The sequence below is a fragment of the Ascaphus truei genome, chromosome 4, assembly GCF_040206685.1.
Source record: "Ascaphus truei isolate aAscTru1 chromosome 4, aAscTru1.hap1, whole genome shotgun sequence".
In the NCBI taxonomy this organism is placed as follows: Eukaryota; Metazoa; Chordata; class Amphibia; order Anura; family Ascaphidae; genus Ascaphus; species Ascaphus truei.
In genome coordinates this window covers 113102328-113125571 of record NC_134486.1, presented here as the reverse complement: position 1 = coordinate 113125571, position 23244 = coordinate 113102328, and the positions used below count along the sequence as shown (strand labels likewise).

At 42.2% G+C, this 23244-nt stretch overlaps 1 protein-coding gene across 3 annotated transcripts in view; it reads right to left on the bottom strand.

The window, feature by feature from the left end:
* NLRC4 (NLR family CARD domain containing 4) overlaps positions 1-23244 on the bottom strand; it is a 44557-nt gene that overhangs the window by 14357 nt on the left and 6956 nt on the right. For all 3 annotated transcript variants that reach the window (XM_075596474.1, XM_075596472.1, XM_075596473.1), the window contains 4 exons: positions 19796-19842; positions 13880-14140; positions 10664-12577; positions 10338-10430 (listed from right to left, as the gene is read on the bottom strand). In XM_075596474.1, coding sequence (XP_075452589.1) covers positions 10338-10430; positions 10664-12577; positions 13880-14140; position 19796 — 2269 coding nt within the window. In that variant the 5' untranslated portion in view covers positions 19797-19842. The remainder of the gene's footprint in view (positions 1-10337; positions 10431-10663; positions 12578-13879; positions 14141-19795; positions 19843-23244) is intronic.

Below are 23244 nucleotides of genomic sequence, written 5' to 3'. Positions count from 1 at the left end.
GAGGTGCTATCTTTACGGTAGGGATGGATTGCACCTCAATGAAGAGAAATTCATGCTAGGGGGAAGATGTTAAAAAGGTTGGAGGAGATTTTAAACTAGGAAGGAGGGGGAGGGAGAAGAAACAGATAATGAACTAGACAGAATAGTAGTAATAAGAAAATAGATAGGGGTCATGGAGTTAGGATGGGGGGGGGGATTTGGAAAGCAGGAAGACACCCATATTAAATACAGATAATACTATAAAAACTTCCAAAGACTAAATACAATTACAGTAGAAAGGCAGGAGCAGATAATGGTGCAGACTGGAAAAAAACCTAAATGCATGCTTGCCAATGCAAAAAAAACTGACATAAAATGGGGGAGCTTGAATTAATAGCTACAAGGGAGCAGTGTGATATCATAGGCATTACTGAAACATGGTGGGATGAAACTCATGGCTGGGCAGTTACTTGAGAAAATAGAAGATATGTAAACGTATGTTTATATGTTAAACCGGATCTAAAACCTATGAGAAGGGAAGATGTTTATGAAGAGGATGATGACAATGTAGATGTAACGCCTCTATGCCCGCAGACTTGGCCAGTCCCCAGTACTGAGGTGGGAAGGGTTTTACCACGCACCCACAGCAGTGAGGGCATGCCCGGAGTGTGGTATGGCGTTGCCGGGCCTGTAGAAAGATGGTTAGTTATACTTGCAACGCCTTGGGATTCAGAGTAAGGATAGTGATGTCCGTGTGCCAGAGTCCAGGGATGATAGAGGGCAGGATCGTGATGTTCATAAGCCAGAGTCCAGGGATAACAGAAGTCAGCAAAGTCGTGTCCGTAAGCAGGGTTCAAGGGCAGTAGAGAGCAGGGTAATCCAGTACAAGCAGAGGTCAAGCCAGGGAAATCCAGGGGTAAGCAGGAGCAGGAACAGAGGCTGGAAAACACAGGAGAGCCAAGCATTGGACTGCACACACAGAGGTTACAAAGAACTATGCAGAGCAATGAGTTAGAGGACACACAAGGGTTATAAAGGAGGGAACACCAATGGGAGAGAGAGGAGGAGCAGAGGGTGAAGTGAGCGGCAGCAGGGATAGGTGAGAAGGAGAGGAGGAGGAGACAGGTGAGCCAGAGAGGGATATAGCTTGAACAGACTGAGAGGAGGGGCCAGAGGTCTGGGAAGGCCTACAAGAGGAGCCTGTGCGCGCGCCCTCTGTGAGGTTAGAGTGCGCGCGCACAGGCTGTGTCAAGAGGCGCGCGGAGCGCCACGCCGCAGGGGCAACCGCCGAGGGTGGAGGGAGAACCGGAGGGGAGTCTGCAGGAGGTAAGGGGACCGGAGCGGGAGCAGAGGGAGAACGTGAGCGGGGAGTATTATACAGGGAAACGGGAGCCTGAGGAAGCGCGCGTGCCCTGCGGGGGACACGCACGGACGCTGGGAGAGCGTCAGGGACTGCCGCAGAGGGACGGATGCGGGAGGAGGAAGGGCGAGCAGAATGGGGAGGCAAGGAAGGGACATGAGAGGCAGGAGGGAGCGCAGAACCAGGGACACATGGAGGGGAAGGAATCCCCTGAACTGTCACAGTATCCCCCCCTTGAGGATCGATCGATCTCCGGGCAATCCAGGCATGGCTTCTGGGGAAATTTCAGATGGAATTGCCAGAGGAGTTTGGGAGCATGGATGTGACGTCCTGGAACCCATGAACGCTTTTCTGGACCATACCCCTTCCAATAGACGAGAAATTGAAGTTTGTTTCTGGACCAACGAGAGTCGATTAAAGAGTGGATTTCGTACTCTTGTTGTCCTAGGGTAGTCACTGGGTTGGGTTTTCGGGAAGGATCCGGGAAGTGCGAGCTCTGGATGAAAGGTTTGAGTAAAGATACATGGAAAACAGAAGGAATCATCATGGTGGGAGGCAGTGCTAGACGGTAGGCGACCGGATTGATCTTTTCTATAATCTTGAAAGGGCCCAAAAATCTTGGAGACAATTTTGGAGATGGAGTCTTGAGCCTAATATTCTTTGAGGACAACCACACTCTGTCACCGGGTTTGATCGAAGGACCTGGTTGGCGATGTCGATCTGCCTTAGTTTTTTGTTTTGAGACGGCAGTCTGGAGAGACTTAAGGATCCTCCTCCAAAAATTCTGAAGGGTCGTAACATGGGAGTCCGCTGCGGGAACGCCAGAAGGGAGGGAGGAGAGAGGAAGACTGCTAGGGTGAAAATCGAAATTGATAAAAAAAAGGAGATTCTTGTGAAGATTCATTCTTAAGAGAGTTGATAGCAAATTCGGCCCACTGTAACAGGTCTACCCAGTTGTCTTGCGACTCGGATACGAAACATCTGAGATACTGCTCTAAGTCTGATTCATCCTTTCAGTCTGACCATTGGTCTGAGGGTGATATCCGGAAGAAAAAAGAAGAGAAATCCCAAGTCTCTGGGAAAACGCACGCCAGAATTTAGAGATGAATTGGGAACCTCTGTCAGAGACAATTGAAATGGGAACACCATGTAATCTGAAAATTTCCTTGGAAAAAATATCGGCCAAAGTAGCAGAATTAGGAAGACCCTTGAGGGGAATAAAGTGTGAGTGTTTAGAAAATCTGTCTACCACGACAAGAATGGTATTCATTCCCTTAGAGTTGGGAAGTTCGACAATGAAGTTCATAGAGATGTGTTTCCAAGGTTGTTCCGGGATGGGAAGAGGCAAGAGAAGACCCGAAGGTTTGTGATGGGCAGATTTACTCTGGGCACATACCGGACAAGTACTAGTGAAATAAAAAATGTCCTTGTTCATCTTAGGCCACCAAAATATCCGTTTAATAAGATCCGCTGTCCTCTTGAAGCCTGGATGACCGGCCGATCTAGAAGAATGTCCCCAAAGTAATATCTTGTGGCAAAACCATGGAGCTGCGTATAAGCATCCCTCTGGTACCCTGAACATGCTGGGAATGTGAACCTGGGCTTTGTTGATTTCATCCAACACATCGAAATTATTGGCCGAAATTATGCACTTGGCAGGAAGAATCGGTTCCGTGGATTCATTAGATTCGTTCTCCGTGGCGAACTGGTGAGAGAGAGCGTCCGCTTTGATATTTTTGGTACCAGGTATATACAAAATGATATAGTTGAAACGGGGGGGAAAAAGAGACCAACGGTCCTGACGGGATCCTAACCATCGAGCTCCCTCGATATACAGCAAATTTTTGTGGTCGGTGAGGATGGCAATAGGTTCCTTGGTGCCTTCTAAAAGATGCCTCCACTCCTGAAGGGCCAATTTGATGGCCAAAAGCTCACGATTCCCAACATCATAATTTGTCTCAGCAGACGAGAATTTCTGAGAAAAAAAACCATAGGGATGGAGTTGTTCTTCAGGAGAGGATCTCTGAGAAAGAACAGCACTGGCTCCAACATTCGAGGCGTCAACTTCCAAAGTGAAGGGAAGGGAGGTATCCGGGTGACGTAGGATAGGTGCAGAGACGAACGCTTTTTTTGAGAAACTCGAATGCATCAATGGCTTCAGGAGACCAAGACGTGGGATCAGCACCTTTTTTGGTCAAGGCAGTGATGGGAGAGCAATGGAAGAAAAATTACGGATGAATTTCCTGTAATTATTGGCAAAGTCGAGAAAACGCTGCACGGCCTTGAGAGAATTTGGCAGCGGCCAGTCGAGAACAGACTTCAGCTTCTCTGGGTCCATAGAAAAACCCTGGTTAGAGATAATATAGCCTAGGAAGACAGTAGAGGTCTGGTGGAACAAACATTTCTCCATCTTGGCGTATAGGCAGTTTGCACGAAGCCTAGAAAGCACTAGTTTGGTATGGTGAATGTGTTCCTCTAAGTCTTTAGAAAAAATGAGAATGTCATCCAAGTATACGATAACAAATGTTCCCAATACATCCCGGAAGATATCGTTCATGAACTCTTCAAAGACGGCAGGAGCATTGCATAAACCAAAGGGCATTACTAGATACTCATAATGTCCAGATCGCGTATCAAACGCAGTTTTCCACTCGTCCCCCTCCCTTAAATGAATGAGGTTATAGGCCCCTCTTAAATCGAGCTTGGAGAAGATAGAGGCTCCTTGGAGACGATCGAAAAGTTCAGAGATTAAGGGAGGGGGATACCGATTCTTTACCGTGATTTTGTTGAGTCCGCGAAAGTCGATACAGGGTCTTAGCGATCCATCCTTCTTCTTCACGAAGAATAAGCCTGCCCCAGCGGGGGAGGTAGAATTGCGGATGAATCCTTTCTCCAAGTTTTCTTGGATGTAAGACGTCATAGCTTCAGTTTCAGGAACAGACAAAGGGTAAGATTTCAACTTCGGGAGGATGGTTCCTGGAATTAAATCAATAGGTCAATCGTATGGACGATGGGGAGGCAGAACTTCAGCCTGTACTTTGTTGAACACATCCAAGAACTCATGATACACGGTTGGAAGAATCGAGAGATTGGAAGGAGCGGCATCCAAACCGGCGAGCACCGCAACAGGAGGAGACGTAGAGACTGACTCAGCGGAGGAAGGCCACTGGATAGGCAAGGAGCCGGTCCAATCAATGCGCGGATTGTGGAGTTGAAGCCAAGGCAATCCTAAAATAAGTTGAACGTGGGAGAATGGAAGATATCAAAAACTATTACTTCCTTGTGACCGTCGGCCAAGGTCAAAGTGAGAGGAATGGACTCCCAGATGATGAATGCTGGCTGGAGCGGGCGACCGTCGATAGCCTCGAGACCAATGGGTGCTTTTCTCTTGACCAGGGGAATTTGGTTCTCAGAGGCGAAGGTTTGATCCAGGAAGTTACCGCCAGATCCAGAGTCAATGAAAGCCTTTACTTCCAGTAGGAGGTCAGGACCCTCCAGCGTAGCAGGAAGCATGGACTTCTTTGGGAGATCCTCGGGGAGAGAGGGGCAAGAAGAGACAATATCCAGTAGAAGCCCCTCTACCTTTACTGGGTGTTCCCGTTTCCCGGCTTCAGGGAACAGTTCTGGAGGCGATGTTCCGATGAACCACAGTAGTAACAGAGTCCCTTCTGATGGCGTTGCATTCTCTCCGAGGTCCGAAGTTGTTGGCTCCCGATTTGCATTGGCTCTGGAGAATCCAATGCCAGGAGAGGTGAAGAGGGAGACCTGTGAGAGACAACAGGGGAAGAAGGAGAATGGGAACAATGTCTCTCATGCCGTAGTCCCTGGGTGCGCTGGTCCATACGTACACTGAGAGTAATCAGTTCCTCCAGGGAGGAAGGCCGGGCATGGGTAGCAAGATCATCCTTCAAGGTGTCAGAGAGACCGTGTCAGTATGCGGCGGCGAGTGCCTCATCATTTCATTGAGTCCGCAGCGAGAGTACGGTACTCGATCGCATACTTGGCAGCAGATCTTCGAGCCTGTGAGATATGAAAGAGAGAGAATGCGGCCATCTCCCGTCGTGTGGGAGTGTCAAACACTAGCTGGAATTCATGCCTGAACTTAGGGTAATCTTGGGTTAGTTCAGTCTTATGTTCCCAGAGGGGAGAAGCCCAAGCGAGGGCGTCGCCGGTGAGCAAGGCGTAGGTGTAAGCCACCTTAGAGCGGCCGGTAGGAAACTGAGAGGGGGACATTTCGAATTGCACCTCGCATTGGTTAAGAAATCCGCGACAAGCGAGGGGGACCCCATCATACCGGTTGGGAGGTGGAATACGAGGTCCAGCATTACTATAAGTCATAGCCACAGGGGGTGACAGAGCCACTGGAGTTTCCTGGATAGTGAGGTTAGCGAGTTGCTGGGAAACAGTGGTCAACTGGTTGCTCACAAATTGTAAATGTTCCAAAGAAACACCTTGACCCACCTCAGGGGGGTCTGCATTTGTTGGGCTCTGCATAATGTAACGCCTGTATGCCTGCAGACATGGCCAGTCCCCAGTACTGAGGTGGGAAGGGTTTTACCACACACCCACAGCAGTGAGGGCGTGCCCGGAGTGTGGTATGGCGTTGCCGGGCCTGTAGAAAGATGGTTAGTTATACTTGCAACGCCTTGGGATTCAGAGTAAGGATAGTGATGTCCGTGTGCCAGAGTCCAGGGGTGATAGAGGGCAGGATCGTGATGTTCATAAGCCAGAGTCCAGGGATAACAGAAGTCAGCAAAGTCGTGTCCGTAAGCAGGGTTCAAGGGCAGTAGAGAGCAGGGTAATCCAGTACAAGCAGAGGTCAAGCCAGGGAAATCCAGGGGTAAGCAGGAACAGAGGCTGGAAAACACAGGAGAGCCAAGCATAGGACTGCACACACAGAGGTTACAAAGAACTATGCAGGAGGGAACACCAATGGGAGAGAGAGGAGGAGCAGAGGGTGACGTGAGAGGCAGCAGGGATAGGTGAGAAGGAGAGGAGGAGTAGACAGGTGAGTCAGAGAGGGAGATATCTTGAACAGACTGAGAAGAGGGGCCAGAGGTCTGGGAAGGCCTACAAGAGGAGCCTGTGCGCACGCCCTCTGTAAGGTTAGAGTGCGTGCGCACAGGCTGTGTCAAGAGGCGCGCGGAGCACCGCACCGCAGGGGCACCCGCCGAGGGTGGAGGGAGAACCGGAGGGGAGTCTGCAGGAGGTAAGGGGACCGGAGCGGGAGCAGAGGGAGAACGTGAGCGGGGAGTATTATACAGGGAAACTGGAGCCTGAGGAGGCACGCGTGCCCTGCGGGGAACGCGCGCGGACGCTGGGAGAGCGTCAGGGACTGCCGCAGAGGGACGGATGCGGGAGGAGGAAGGGCGAACAGAACGGCCGATCTAGAAGAATGTCCCCAAAGTAATATCTTGTGGCAAAACCGTGGACGCTGGGAGCGTGTCAGGGACTGCCGTAGAGGGACGGATGCGGGAGGAGGAAGGGCGAACAGAACGGGGAGGCAAGGAAGGGACATGAGAGGCAGGAGGGAGCGCCTGAACCATCACAGTAGAGACCTTGTGGAAATAAATTAGCAGTGGAGGTAAAAATACAAATATCATGATTGTAGGCATATGGAGGTAAAAGTATTAAGAAAATGTGTGTGGGAATATGCTATAAACCGCCAAATATATTTGTGAGACGGAGAAAGCCAAAATACTTTTGCAAATGGAGAAGGCATCAAAACTAGGTCATGTTTGCATAATGGGTGATTTAAATTAAATGAATACAGACATAGACTGGAGTAATGAGATTATCACTACAACTAAAGGAAACAGGTTTTTGGGGGTGCTTAAACACAATTACATCAGCCAAATTATTGAGAAACTAACCAGGAGAGGGACATTACTGGATGGTAAGATCAAACAATGTAGAAGTAACAAATATTCAAGTCCTTGAACATTTGGTAAACAGTGATCATAACATGGTCTCATTTGAAATAAATGATCAAAAACCATATTATAAGTGTTCAACAAAGACTTTACATTTTAGAAAGGCAGATTTCAATAAACTGAGGAATAATTATCTAGGAGTAAATTTGGTTGATGTTTTTGCAGGGAAAAATGTGGAAGATAAATGAGCAGTCTTTAAAAGATTGTTAGAAAACCACACATCAGTATATATCCTTGGGTAATAAATATTAAAGAAACATGTCTAAACCAATGTTGCTAAATTAACAGGCAGGGAGAGGAAATGAAAAGGAAGAGGCAGGCATTTAGATTCTTAAAATCAGAAGGGACGTAGACATCATATCAGAAGTATAAAGATTGTAAAACAAAATGTTTCAAAGGGGCAATCAAATTAGCAAAAATTGAAAATGAAAAATGGATTGTAACAGAACGTAAGATAAACCCGAAAAAGTTCTTCAAATACCTTAATAAAAAAAGATTAGAAAAGAACATATAGGACTCTTTCAGTGTGAGATTGTCAGGCAATCTACTGGAGATAAAGAAAAAGCAGAAGTATTAAACAAATTATTTGTCTCTGTATTTAACAGGGAGGAATCAATTGTAAAAATAGTGCCACGGGAGGAAGCCACAACCTCCATATTAATGAACAATTGGTTAACTGAGGAAGAAGTGCATAGGTGGCTTGATAAAATTAAAGTAAATAAGGCACCTGGCCCCGATGGCATACATCCAAAAGTTCTTAAGAAGTTAAGTTCAGTAATAGCCAAACCATTACATTTAATAATCAAGGACTCCATTTCCACAGGCTCAGTACCACAAGATTGGCGTAAAGTAGAGGTGCTGCCTCTGTTTAAAAAGGGAGCTAGATCATAACCAGGGAATTACAGACCTGTAAGCCTGTTATCAATACTTGAAGGTTTAGTATGGGATAAAATTCAGGAATACCTAATTTGATAACAAAATTATTTGTAATGGTCAGCATGGATTTATAAAGGAAAGGTTGTGCCAAACTAACATTTATAGTTTCTTTGAGGAGGAAAGTAGGAATTTAGACCAGGGTAATGCAGTTGATGTGGCCTACTTAGATATTGCAAAGGCTTTTGATACAGTGCCACACAAGAGGTTAATGTACAAAATAAAGGAATTGTAGTCTGTAAAAAATATTTGCCCCTGTATTGAAAACTAGTTGAAGGATAGACAACAGAGAGTTGTCATAGATGGAACTTTTTCATGTTGGGCTAAAGTTGTGAGTTGAGTACCTCAAGGATCAGTACTGGGACCCCTACTTTTTTACTTGTTTATTAATGACCATGAGGTTGGCATAGAGAGCAAAGTCTCCATCTTTTCTAATGACACTAAATTGTGTAGAGTAGTAAAATCAGAGCAGGATGTAATTTCTCTTCAGAAGTTCTTGGATAGACTGGAAACGTGGGCAGGTAAACAGCAGATGAGGTTTAATACAGATAAATGTAAGGTTATGCATTAGGGCAGCGGTGCGCAAAGTGGGGGGTGCGACCCCCAGAGGGGCGTGAGATTACCGACAAGGGGCACAGGGTTTACAGAGGCCCCGCGCGCTTCCCAAAGGCACTTAAATTAAGTGCTGGGGGAGCTGCAGGGCCTCTGTAAACCTACTTACCTTGATTCAGCCGGCATATGGAGATGCTTCGCCATGGCAACGCGGCGTCAAATGACATCACTTTGCTATGGCAACGTGACGTCATGACGCCCAGGCGCCGGGAATCAAGGTAAGGAGGAGGGAGAGGGGTGCGCGGAGAGGAGGACATCCGGCAGGAGGGCACAGGGAAAAAAAGTTTGTGCCCCCCTTCATTAGGGAAACAAGAATAAACAGGTGACTTTCAAATTAAATGGGGACAAATTATGGTGAATCATCGATGGAGAAGGATTTAGGAGTGCTTGTAGACAGCAGGCTTAGCAATATAGTGCCCAGTGTCATTCAGTAGCTGCATAGACAAATAAGATCTTAGGTTGCATTAAAGTGGGAATAGATGGAAGCGAAGTAAACATAATTATGCCCATCTATAAAGCATTAATAAGACCACACCTTGAATATGAAGTACAGCTGTTGCACCATTTCATAAAAAATGCATCACAGAGCTAGAAAAAGTGCAGAGAAGAGCCACCAAATTAGTAAAGGGGATGGAAAATCTGACTTATGAGGAGAGGCTAGCTAATTTAGATTTGTTTACATTAGAAAAGAGGTATCAAAGAAGGGATGTGATAACTACAGTATATACAAATACATAACGGGACAATATAAGGAACTTTCAAAAGAACTGTTCAGCCCAAGGGCAGTACAAATAACACAGGGCATCTCTTAAGGTTGGGGGAAAGGAGATTTTACCAGCAACAAAGGAAAGGGTTCTTTACAGTAAGGGCAGTTAAAATGTGGAATTTATTACCCATGGAGACTGTGATGGCAGATACAATAGACATCTTCAAAAAAAGGTTGGACATCTTTTTAGATAGGAAAGGTATACAGGGATATACCAAATAATTAAATATGGGAAGGATGTTGATCCATGGAATAATCTGATTCCCATTATTTAGAGTCAAGAATGAATTTAATTTTCTCCTCATGAGACATCACAGAATGATGTTTCACAGTTTTGTTTTGTTTTTTGCCTTCCTCTGGATCAAAATACTGTAAATACAAATATAGGATAAGTATGCGTCATCTAAATTTAGCAGAGGTTGAACTTGATGGTCTTTTTTCAACCTCATCTACTATGTAACAGTGTAACGATGTAACTATATAACTATGTAACCTCATTTTATTTTATCATATAAATATTACATGTAAATGTCTGGAAATATTAGGAAAAGTTGTTAAACTTGTAAGAGGTTGGGTATTTTGTGAACATGCAGCCATAAATAAATTACAGAAAATTAAAAATTCTAATTTATTCATATTTTTTACAGAAATTGAAAACTAAATTTGGAAAAGGAGATGGTATAGTTCATAAATTCAAAATCATTATGTGTATTGATGTTGTTCTACTTAAATAATTTATTTTTTAAATACTCACCTAGGGTTTGTGCATCATTCTCATTCATCTTTATACCGTGGAAAACCAATTTCTCAATGTTTACTAAATTGCATAATCCATCCAAAAGACCACCTGCAAAATATAACAAAGTCAAATTGAACAATAGTTAATTTTAACTATTTGAGGCATTTACAACAACTAAAAATGCAAGGCCATCATTTCCTATTTTTAATCTATTGAATATATCATTGTCATTAATTAGTTACACATTTTCCTATGTGGGACTGTACTTTTAAATAACAGAGGCAGGTCTAATTCTGTCTACATAATGAAACATAACATTCTATTAAAATACATTGAAATACCTGTTTGGTGTTCGGTTTGCATATCGAGTATACATAGTGTATTCATCACTGTCATTTCCACAATCCGTCTCTCATCTTCAATGCTAAGTGGTGTGCTGTCGACAATTAGATCTTGCATGTTTCTGCAGGATTCCAGAACATCAGTTAAAGTGCCAGTGATCCCTGCACTCCTCTTAATATTCAGCCTTAGCCTGTTAGCCGAGCAGCATATTTTACCAAGGTATTTTATGTCTAGTTTGTTTAACTTGTTGAAGTCTTTCAGTGTGACCTCTAAAGTCTGGAGGGCTTGGTTCGAATCAAAAAACAGCAAGACTACTTTCTCGGAAATGTACGTTTTGCATTCATTTGACTGTGCATTTGCGCTATTTCTGTCCGTCACATTGTCACTTGACGGATGAAACGAAGTGCCAAATAAATCCAACTTGATCAGGTGCAATGCACTTAGGCAATTTGGTAAGTGCTGAAAAAACTCAAAATGGTGAGAAGATATATTGTGGGGGTTAATGTACATGCTTTTATCAGAAAAAAGAGCTTCAAATTCTTTACTCAAATCTGATTTGGTCGAACTTTCATAAAAAAGCCTAACTCCAAACTCTGCAAACTCAGTACTGTTGTTATTTATATCTTCTTTATATATTCTAGTAATGTGTTTTACAACTTTTTGAGTGGCTGCTTTGGATGATCCACACGTATATAGAAGCAGATTGCTATATTTAGTGGTGATATCATAAACTGAATCAATTTTGCTTAAGTAATGCTCGCCTTTAATCCCATCTAAATCCTTTTCTGATGATAAAAGTTGAGCGAATCTCCTCGCTGCAATGTACTCTTGGTAGGACTTGTGAAAAAATCTGTAAAGAGCCCTATGCCTTTGAGCAGTGTATTTATGTAACAGCCCTGCACTTAACAAGACCTCTTCCTTGATGCTGGACAGGTCTTCCTGCCGGAAGTCAAACCTGTGATTAAACAGCCCATCAAGAGCTAAGACTTCACAGTGGCTGATGCTCTCTGTTACTAAATTTGAACTTGTTGGTGTTGTTTTAGACTCGCTCTTTGCAACCATCAGGTCATATAAGGTACAAAACAAAGCTGTCTGCGTGTTCATCTGAATATTACTCTCCCCCATACGGAGAGCACAAGCAATTACTACAAATAATGGAGTCTTCATAAGGCTCTTCATGAAAATGGATTGTTCTAACTGAGACAACAAGCCCTTGGCTTCTTCTTCCTCTAAAACATTTCCTATCAGCTGTTTAGCACTTTCTTCTGTAAAATCGCTTGTTTCCGCAATCAGGGAACCAAACTTCCTCACCTTTCCAATTGTTTCAGTTCTTGTAGAGACAATAACCATGCTCTTAAATTTATGATTTTCTTTAATAAGTGTTTCAATTTCCATGCAGCTTTCATATTGAAATTCATCATACCCATCCAGTAAGAACAAAACTTCATTCTTTAAACTCCATAGTTCCTGTATAAACACCTTTTTGTTCCATTTGTAAGAAACGCCAAAAAGTTGGTCACACAGAGTTTCATAGAGCCCTTCACTTGCACTGCTCAGACTAACAAAGAAGACAAGTTTGTAACAACGTAAAGCAGTACAGTTTCCAGAAGCCCAGAGAACAGCAATTCTCTTGAGAATAGTGGTTTTCCCCTTGCCTGCTTCTCCTTCGATAATGCAAGGGCTTTTGAGTTCTCTCAAAAGTTCATCTATTGTCAATTGTTTTTCCCTGCGATTACGTGTGTCCTTCTTCCACAGCAAAGGATCTGTAAATGTCGTTTCCAAATCAAAGAGGATATCAATGTCCATCTTCTCCCCCAGTGGGTGGAATTTTTGAAAGACTGGGGACAGGTAGAGATGCTTTAAGTCATCAGCCAAAGAATTGAAATCCTCTTCTTTTTCTTTGACCATAACATCTAGGTGCAGAGTAAAAACAGTTCATGGTTACTAACTCTATAAAGGCATATACTCATACTCATATTTGCTAAAATTTGCTATTCCTCAGGAATCTTATGGAATAGCACTGCCTAATAAATAAGAACCATTATAGTTAAGCAGAATAAAAAGCAGTTAAAAAAAAAAAGGTTTCCAGCCCTCTAATGATTAGCTTGGAACCAAAAGTGATTAAACATTAGTACAAGTGTAAAATAATAACAAATACGAAAAGACACGTTATAAAATATACAAAAGCAAGCAATGGTCCAGAGTATAAGCACTTCTAAGGCCGAGTCCATAGAAGGACAGGCCGCGCTGAGCCGTGCGGACGCTCCGCGCTGAGCCCCTGCATCCTCAATGAGGATGCCTTGAGAGGGGGCTCAGGCGAGCGTCCGCAGGCGTGCTGAGGCGCAGGGATTTTCAGCCGACAGCCAAGCTGTTTTTCAGCGCGCTATCGGCTGAAAACATCCAATCAGCGCGGAGCTGCGTCAACGTCACGGCGCCGTGACGTCGGCGCCGTGACGTCGGTGCGTCGCGGGCAATTGGCCCAGCGACGTCACTGCCCCGCCTCCCTCAGTCTCACCCCGCCTCCGATCGCGCCTGCTGGCTCGCCTGCATGGGCATGAAATCGCGCAGATTTCAGCAGGCGAGCCTCAGCATCAGCGCGGCTCGGAACTCCTCACCCCTCTATGGCCCCAGCCTTACTGCTGTGTGCAGTGTTGGCTGAAATAACCAATTTTCGCAGCTGAAACTCACATTTACTATGTATCTTAAACAAAATGTAAGATTGAGACAGCTGTATGCTACTGTATTACTAGCCGTGCTGTGGAAAATAAGGTAGCAAGTGATGTCTTTATTATATTCATGAAAATGTTTTCAAAGTACCACTTGTGATACTTCAGCATACTCTTTGTTATGACTATTAGTTTAACTGTGTCATTCCTTATTGAAGTGTACTTGAGACATAACACGTTGTCCTGGTATTTGCGGGTGATATTTATAAAATAAGAATACATTAAGTTTCAGATTGCATGGGTAAGATGAAACATTAAAGAAGTAAACAAGTAACTCTGCAGTACTCACTTTATCATTACAGAGGCAGCACACGTAATTGCACCTGTCGGCAGATTGCAGCGTGAGTGATAATGCTTTAGCCCCGCCTCCTTTTTGTGCTTTTAGATGGGGGGAGGGTTAGCACAGGTCTTTGCAGACAAACTAAATAAGCCTGCCTAGTTCAAATATGTATTGAATGGTTATTAAGAGTGCAATAAAGCGAGACTTACTTTCTCCTAGCAGATGTTGAAAAAGATATTGGTCTAGTTTTTGAAGGAGTTGGACAAAATGAGTGCAGCTTTCTTCTCCTTTATTTAAAATCAGAAGAACCAGTTTCCGTGAGACATCTTGATTGACCTTTTCAGCAAGTATAACATTCATCTCTTCCATGGAAAGAATATTTTGTGCAAAAAGATCATCAACAATCTGTTTGGCAGTGGTGCTTCCCATTCTCCGAATGAGCTCAGAAAAGGTTTCCTTCATGAAATCCACTAAGGAGGAAATGGAGCAGGTTATTGTACCTTCTTCAAACAAAATACATAACACTAAATACGCCCACTGCAGAATTGTTCTGTGAAGATCATTTTCAATGAATTATATTATATATATATATAGGGTATAGTGTATAGGTACAGAATTGAAAAAGAATGGCTGCAGCTTTTGTCCACAGCTACTTCTGCGGAAAACCTAATTTATTGCAGCATAGGATTCCTGTGGAGAAATGGCACGACGAAATAAAACTGCTGATGAATATGCACTGGACAACAAAGATTTTACTGTGTGAAGAAGTGAACGGTAAAATACATCTTATTTGCAAATTCTGCAGTTACCATTCCTGTATTAAAGGGGAAACTGCTAGCAGCATTAATGAGCGTGCGCAGTCCAAGGCCCATAGCAAGCTGAAATCACCAATGCCCATAACTAATACTGGGCCTTTACAAATGTCCATTTCTGCCACTGCTACTCGTTTTAAACGAAAGCATGAAGAAAAAAAGAGGTGTGGCACATGAATTTGCTAGAGCTATGTTCCAGTCTAGAATTAGTCTCCATCAGGCTGATGGTGCCATGGATGAACTTTTAGGAAGCATACTCCAGCAGCATGCACTTTGCCAAAATCAAGTCAGGTGTATGGACAGTATCTACAGTACCAGAAATGTATGCCGCTGATATTGAGCATATTATTACGTTACTTGAATCATTAACATTAGCCATCACCATTGACGAGACCCCAGAAACGCATGGTGATCCTGCTGTGGCTGTCATATTTACTTTTGCAGACAAAAGCAGATGGTTGGGTGCAGTGTACTATTATGGCAAACGTGGAAGTAATAGAAACCTGCAATGCTGTTTCTATCGCAATACTCTAGCAAAATGTGCTTGACAAATATGCAAAAAAAATGGGAAGATGTTGTATGTATTTCCAGTGACTCCGCAAGTCACATGACACAATGTTGCAAGGACTTAAATAAGGCAAAATCAGACTTCAAAGCTCCAAAGCTACGTGACCCTTGCTACTTGTTAGATGGTGTTTTTTTTAAATGCTTTGAGTTTATGTGAAGTAATCAAAAGAGCAGTTGGTCTCATTATGCATTCTGGAGCTCTTTTTAAGTATGCAAGATAACTCAAGTGAAAGTACTATGGCGTGTGTGCCCGACAGGGACTAAAACAGAAAGTAATACCAACGGTTACTCAGACAAGATGGTTGTCCGTTTTGGAGGCGGTTAATGCTTTGCTAGCAATGTGGAGTCCGGTCACTCTTTCTTTACTTAAGTGATGATGCTTTTGGCAAAAAAATGTAAGGCCCTTAAAGTACATATTAACAGTGATGTTAACAAAAACAACATGTACTTTCTCTTGACGTTCCTAATGGAAAATTTGACTCCAGTTGTTAATGTCATTAAAAGTCTTGAATCTGAAAACACACGTGTGCATCAAGTGTTTACCATAGCAGGGGTCCAAACAAAGCCCCTATTGGAAAGTAAAAGTAATTAACACTCAGTGATTCTGGACCTGCCACGTGTGCTTTACTTAGAGTGTTTACCATCCGGAAAACAGCAGTTACTTGAGGACAGCTTCAGATTATTTTATGATTCCATGAATAACAAATGGCACGCAATGCTTCCGCGTGAAATCCATTCTCCCACCATGGCGTTTGAAGCGCAGGAGGCAGCAATTTGGTACATAATTGAGGTTCATGACCCGTTTCGAAAAGGAGACTTTAGACAGGAATATAAAAATTATTTTCTTTCGTTTTCACTATTCCCAAACGCTGAGGGTCTGGAAAAGGAATATCATCAATACTTGGCAGAACCAATACAGATAACACTACACTTACAGTTAATTGTTATTGGAATGGCTAATACAACTGTTGGCTTGATTTGGCAGAATGTGCTTTGAATATTCTTGGTCTTTCAGTGTCCAGTGCTAATGGAACGTGCCTTCCCAGAAATAAAAATATTTACATCAAGAAAAGAGAGAGCTCAGTCATACTGAGCAACTAATTGAGCGAGCTGTGCTGAAGTAGAGATATCCTGAAAACTTGGCCTGTTTGTGGCCCTCGAGGACTGGAGTTGTGCAGGCCTGCTGTATGTGATGATGATTTGGTCTAAATTGATTGTTAAATGAGTCATCTCTTTTTCACTGCAGTTATATGAAAGTATGCAGTGCTCATTTACCAGAAGAGTCATTTTACACTTAAGGTTAAATGAGCAAGGCATTCTTTTTTAATAATGAATAATGTGTGGCTCATTTAGGATTTCAACAAGTCCTGATACGGTCTCTTTCAGGGATCTTATGACAGTACTGTACTGCATGTAATGCCTTGGCTATGTCTGTGCTTCTGTTCTGCTATGCCTAAGATATTTAGTTCATCTTATGATTTTGCTTTTCTTGCAAACATTGCATGATAAACATGCATGTAATAAAAAATGCATGTAAAAAAACTGTAGGTTTCCTCATACCATGTCCACTGATATTTATGCCAATCGCCATTGATGTGTTTAAAAAAAAAAATGGAACAAGCTAAACAAAGAATTATATACATCGTTGTTTGCAACTTTTCTTGGTACATATTTTTAAAACACTGAAAAAAACTGATTTCTTGTATATGGAAAATAATTTTTTTAATATTTAAAATATAGATTTAACAGAAAATTAAACACTGAAATCGTAATCCCCAATTATATCCTACATTCAAGTTACATGTACAGAAAGATTTTAATAAAATGGAAAATATTCCTATTTACTTTTTGGTCTTGATCTTTATGGTCATTCTCTTCACTGCCAAACACTCCAACCTTATTCAGATTCCCTGCGTCCATTTACTTCCATTTTCCTGCTCACCATGGATTGCTCGCTCTATTTGCAATAAACTTTCTGCAGTTCACAACCCTTTTTTTTCTCAAACTCTTTCAACCTCCTAGCATCATGGACACATGGCTCACCTCCTCTGATACCTCCACACCTGCTGCACTGTCTTACGGTGGCCTCTCCTCTAGTCATAACTCCATCCCGCCCTGATTCGGAAACAGATATAGCAGGGAGTCGGCATTCTGTTATCTCTACAATGGATTTTCAAGCTATACACCCTTGTCCTTTCTTCTAATTTTCCAAATTTGAAGCATACCCTATCTGTATTTTTTCCACTGTCCGTCTCCATGTTGTGGTCATCAACCCTCCCCCCCCCCCCCCACCACCCCTGGACCTACCTCCCCATTCCTAGACAATTTTTCTGCTTGGCTTCCACACCCTCTCTTCTGACTCCCCCACTCTCATTCTTGGGGACTTTAATATTCCCATTGACAATCCTAATGCTCTAGTTGCCTCTCATCTCCTCTTCTTAACCTCCTCCTTTGGTCTCTTCCTAGTGGGCCAGCTCTCCTACGCATTGAAATGGTCACTCACTTGATCTTCTGTTTTCTTGCTTCTGTTCCTACTATAATGTCTCATTTCATTCTTATTTTCTGCCTCTTCCCCCTCAACGAACTCTTTTACACCTACCAGAACTTACGTAACATAGATGTTGCCCAGCATTCTAGCTCTCTGCAAACCCCCCTCTCTCCTCTAACTACCCTCCCTGCCTTGACTTAACTACTTCCTTGTACAATAGTTATCTGTCTTATCTACCCTTGACCAGATTGCTCCTGCCAGAACTCGCTGCTACTGTCCCATCAAGCCTCAACCATTGCACATCACCAAAATTATGCTAATCAACACAACATAGTACTTTGTCCAGCCACATCTACACTAAGCAGCCCCGAGTATGCTCCAAAATCAATCCTTAGCTCATTGAAGCCACTTATTGAGGAGGAAGTATTCCGTCATCTCTCCTTGTCCACCTCCACAATGTGCAAGCTTGATCCTGTACCCTCACATATCCTCTGCTCACCGCAATTATTACTACACTAACTCATCTCTTCAACCTCTCTCGGAACACAGGTTAATTTCATTCATCCTTCAAGCATGCTTCTGTCGTACCTATCCTAAGGAAACCTTCGCTTGATTCTTCTTCTCTATACCCACCCTTCTATTGGCATCCATGACCCTGCCCACTCTTGGTTGACAGCTTGCCTAACTGATTGCACATTTAATGTTTATTTTGCTGGCACAGTCTCATCTTCACTCTCGTAGTCCTATTCACAGTTGGTGTACCTCAGGGCTAGATTTACACATCTTCGTTTGATAAACTTATACAGTGATTTGGATTTCAGAATCACCTTTATGCTGATGATACCCACATATACCTTTCCTCTCCAGACCTCTCCTCTTCTCCTCATCCAGTCTTGTGTCACTAACTGTTTTATGCTATCTCCTCATGGATGTCCAATCACTATCTTAAACTTAACATGTCAAAAACTGAATTTATCCTTTTTTCTCCTTTTAACTGTTTACACCTAGACAGGATTTCTCACTTGCAATACATGACTCCACCATAATCCAGATATCCCAAGCTAGGTGCCTAGATATCATTCTTAACTCTGCCTTCTCATTTATCCTGCACATTCAGAACCTATCCACATCATGTCGTTTCCACCTCTGCAGTAAGTCCCTTAATTAAAAAAACAATCCACCAAAATTCTTACTCCCGCACTCACTATATCAAGAATGAGCTATGGCAACCAGCTTATAGTTGGTCTCCTCTACCATCTGTCTCCTCTCTAGTCCATTCTAAATGCTGCTTCTATGCTCATTTGCCTCACTATCTGCTCTTCTTCTGCTGCACCACTATGAAAATCACTTCATTGACTACCCATACCCTTACACAGTTAAATTCATGACACTTGTGCTCACCTACAAAGCTATACAGAACACTGCTACATCTCTGATCTAATTTCCAAGTACACTCCAACACGAAGGCCACGCGCCATTCTTGATCTACAGTACATCTCTCCTCCTCACTTTTTACATCCTGTGCTGCACCCCAACTATGGAATTCTCTATCATGCACAATCAGACTCTCCCCTACCATACATACATTTAAACGTTTCTTAAAAACACACTTTTTTTAAAGGAGACTTATTCAACACTATCCTGACTTCTTTTACTTTCATCATAGAACCGGATACTCAGTCCTGATGTTGATAGCCAAACCCTTGTTAAGAAACGCATAAACTCTTCCTTGTGTGTCTACCTCCACCTTCTTGATTGTAAGCTCCTTGTGGGGCAGGGACCTTATTCCCCATTGTCTCACTTTTTCTTGACATATATGTCCTCTTCTCTCGTACACTGTTATTGTCCTCCCTCCCACATTATACTGCTCTGCAGAAAATGTTGGTGTCATACAAATAAACGATGACAATAATAGTAATAATAATAATACGAAGAAGAAGACAAAGAAGTTGAAGAAGACGAGGATGAAGAAGAAGACGAATAAATAATCACAAGGTTATGTGCTGCGCTAATGTACAATATCACAGCAATATGTGGACTTAGTTACGTTTAATAAAGAACAGTAGAGTGACAACGAAAGTGATGATTTTCTTTTTTTACCTCCACCTCTGAATTATCTGGTGGTCTTATCCAGTGTTTGACGCAGACAAAAAAGGTAATGTTTGTATTTCTGAGCTGTACCTTAACATAAAGCTGAATTTAATGGCATGAAACACTTAAAATAAATTACAAAAAAATATACTATAAGTGAGACTTACTTATAAATCAAATCGAGGATTTCGCAATGGTTTTGGGATAAATGCTCCTGTAAAAGAAACAAAACATGATTGTTATACAGTACCTAAATATCCAGAAATCAGGAAAACATATAAATACTTCCTAATTGACCTCAGCCATCAATGTGTGAGATGTATTCATAAATGTTAAACCAAGTTTACTGATTCATGACTCTGTTGAAATCTGTATTACTGCTAAAGTACTACACCTATTCATAAAAGTTGAAGCCAAGCTTACACTGACATTGATCCGAGTAATGAAATAAGTAGCACACGTAAGGCAAACAGGAATTGTGGTGCTTTAAAAATCAGCTGTATGTCCCAGGTAGGTGAGAAACTGACCTGAACGGAAGCTGTTAGAAAAGATGAACGAAGAAGTTCAAAGATACCCCTAAAGATGCACTCTAAACCAAGCGTATATGTTCCTTAGGCTATAAGGTAAAATCCCCTATACCAGAAACTAAAAAGGAAAGGCGGCGCAAAAAACAAAAAAGTTTTATTACATATTTTCTAATAATAGTTACACTCAAATGGATAAAATATAGGTATGAACTAAACCCCTAGGAGGAGCAATTGGAGTAAGGATTGGGTATAGTGTAGACCTTATTGATATCTACAGTGACTATTGTCTGAGATTAACCCCTTCCACTCCTGCGATAAATTCGGACATATGACGCTCATGAGCTAAACACATTTCTTATGCATAATTGGTAACCAGAGTCAAAACACCAGGGTAGTGATAGTGTCACATATAGGAGTGTATACTCGTTGGTCAATGCTGTCTGTATACCTGTAGTCGCTCTGTTAGCTTATGTGCTAGGTGTCACATTAATAAGCCTGTAACTGAGTGTTAATTAGTTAGGCTTTAAACAGTTTATGCACGTTTATGTAATCGGCCACATTCAAGGAAAGGACACCAAATCTCTAGGCAGGAGACAATGTTAGTTGTATCTGAATACTTGTAAGTTCTGCTCTGTATATATGCTATATACCAGGGTCAATACTAGTAACTGATTGCCAAAACGTTATATAGTAACAGTTGATATACTCATAACCCGTCCCTCATATGCATGTGGATATCACAGCTTCCCAGAGAACGGGTCGTATGCCTCTCTTTAACTGCTATAGGGCTCTCCGTAGCCCGCTCTCTCTCTCTCCCTTTACCCCTCTCTTCCCAGAGTGTCGGAAGCCTTAGCCTTCTGTTTACATATAGCGCTGCTGGCAATTACACCACGGCCGCCTGACAAGTGCACAGCTGTGCATATTGTGTGCATATGAAGTCAGGCATTACTCTGGGAAGCTGTGAATATCTAACCCCTATCAGAGACAGCCTTATCTATTTAGCCTACAAGCCAGATATCCACATGCATATGAGGGAAGGGTTATGAGTATATCAACTGTTACTATATAACGTTTTGGCAATCAGTTACTAGCATTGACCCTGGTATATAGCATATAAACAGAGCAGAACTTACAAGTATTCAGATACAACTAACATTGTCTCCTGCCTAGAGATTTGGTGTCCTTTCCTTGAATGTGGCCGATTACATAAACGTGCATAAACTGTTTAAAGCCTAACTAATTAACACTCAGTTACAGGCTTATTAATGTGACACCTAGCACATAAGCTAACAGAGCGACTACAGGTATACAGACAGCATTGACCAACGAGTATACACTCCTATATGTGACACTATCACTACCCTGGTGTTTTGACTCTGGTTACCAATTATGCATAAGAAATGTGTTTAGCTCATGAGCATCATATGTCCGAATTTATCGCAGGAGTGGAAGGGGTTAATCTCAGACAATAGTCACTGTAGATATCAATAAGGTCTACACTATACCCAATCCTTACTCCAATTGCTCCTCCTAGGGGTTTAGTTCATACCTATATTTTATCCATTTGAGTGTAACTATTATTAGAAAATATGTAATAAAACTTTTTTGTTTTTTGCGCCGCCTTTCCTTTTTAGTTTCTGGTATAGGGGATTTTACCTTACAGCCTAAGGAACATATACGCTTGGTTTAGAGTGCATCTTTAGGGGTATCTTTGAACTTCTTCGTTCATCTTTTCTAACATATGCATTAACCCCCATTGCACCTACCTTTTTAAGGACCTCTTGGTTTAATAGGTGAACAGTTCTCTACTAACCTTTTGTGCACTGAACGGAAGCTGGACATAATCAGAACAAGCAAAGTACCACCCTGCTATCTGCCTCTGGCAATGCCAAATATAGCTACTTGCAGGCTACGCTGCCATGCTACTTCCTACTTATGTCCACATATGTGTTAATAAAGCACCGTTTATTCCTCAAAACAAAGTTAAAATCAATACAGTATTTACATTTTAAATTGCTGACATCCAAAATTAGTGAGAGGTAAAACTTTAAACTGTAGTGACATCCTTTTGAACCATTTGAGGAACACAAAAAGAGACACCCTGTGAATGTATACAACAAAAGACAAAAATACCCAATGCCACATCCAATGTGACAAAATACATAGTTAAATACTTCAATGTTAGTATTCTCATGAGTAAGGGTCATTTAGTTAAACCCTTTGTCCAAAGCGTTAATAGCCTACAGCCACGTCCCGGGATGACCAGTATGCAGGTCCTAACACTACCTGTGAATATTCTAATTTACCTCTGCAGTGGAGGGGAAATGGTTACAGTGGACCTGTCCTGCACAGGTATATGGAAAAATCTGCTACTTAAAAAGTACTGTAGGACGGGGTGAGCTTAAACCCTGGGAGGAGGGCCACCAACCTCTAACCAACTGATACCAGTTGAAAATTAAAATGAATGAACACACAATTCCAGCAAGATCTAATCCAGAACCCACCATATCATATATATATATATATATATATATATATATATATATATATACAGCTCCACCCCGTTATAACGCGATCCGTTACAGCGCGAATCCGCTTATAACGCGATGCAAGCATAGCTCCCAATTTTCGTACTTATGAATACTTTACAACACGATTATTGGTATCTTAAATACTTTATTGTACAATGCATACAATTGTACATTATTTCTAACGCGATCCGCTTATAAGGCGATGTGATTCTTTGGACCCCAAACACAGCGTTATAAGGGGGTTGAGCTGTATATATATATGTGTCATGTGAAAAAGAAAGTACACCCTCTTTGAATTCCATGGTTTTACATATCAGGACATAATAACAATCATCGGTTCCTTAGCAGGTCTACAAATTAGGTAAATACAACCTCAGATGAACAACAACACATGACATATTACATCGTGTCATGATTTATTTAACAAAAATAAAGCCAAAGTGGAAAGCTATGTGTGAAAAACTAAGTACACCCTTACTGCTTCCATAGGAATTAAGATGCTAAGTAGCTGACAGGTGCTGCTAATCAAATGCCCTTGATTAATTGATCATCAGCAAG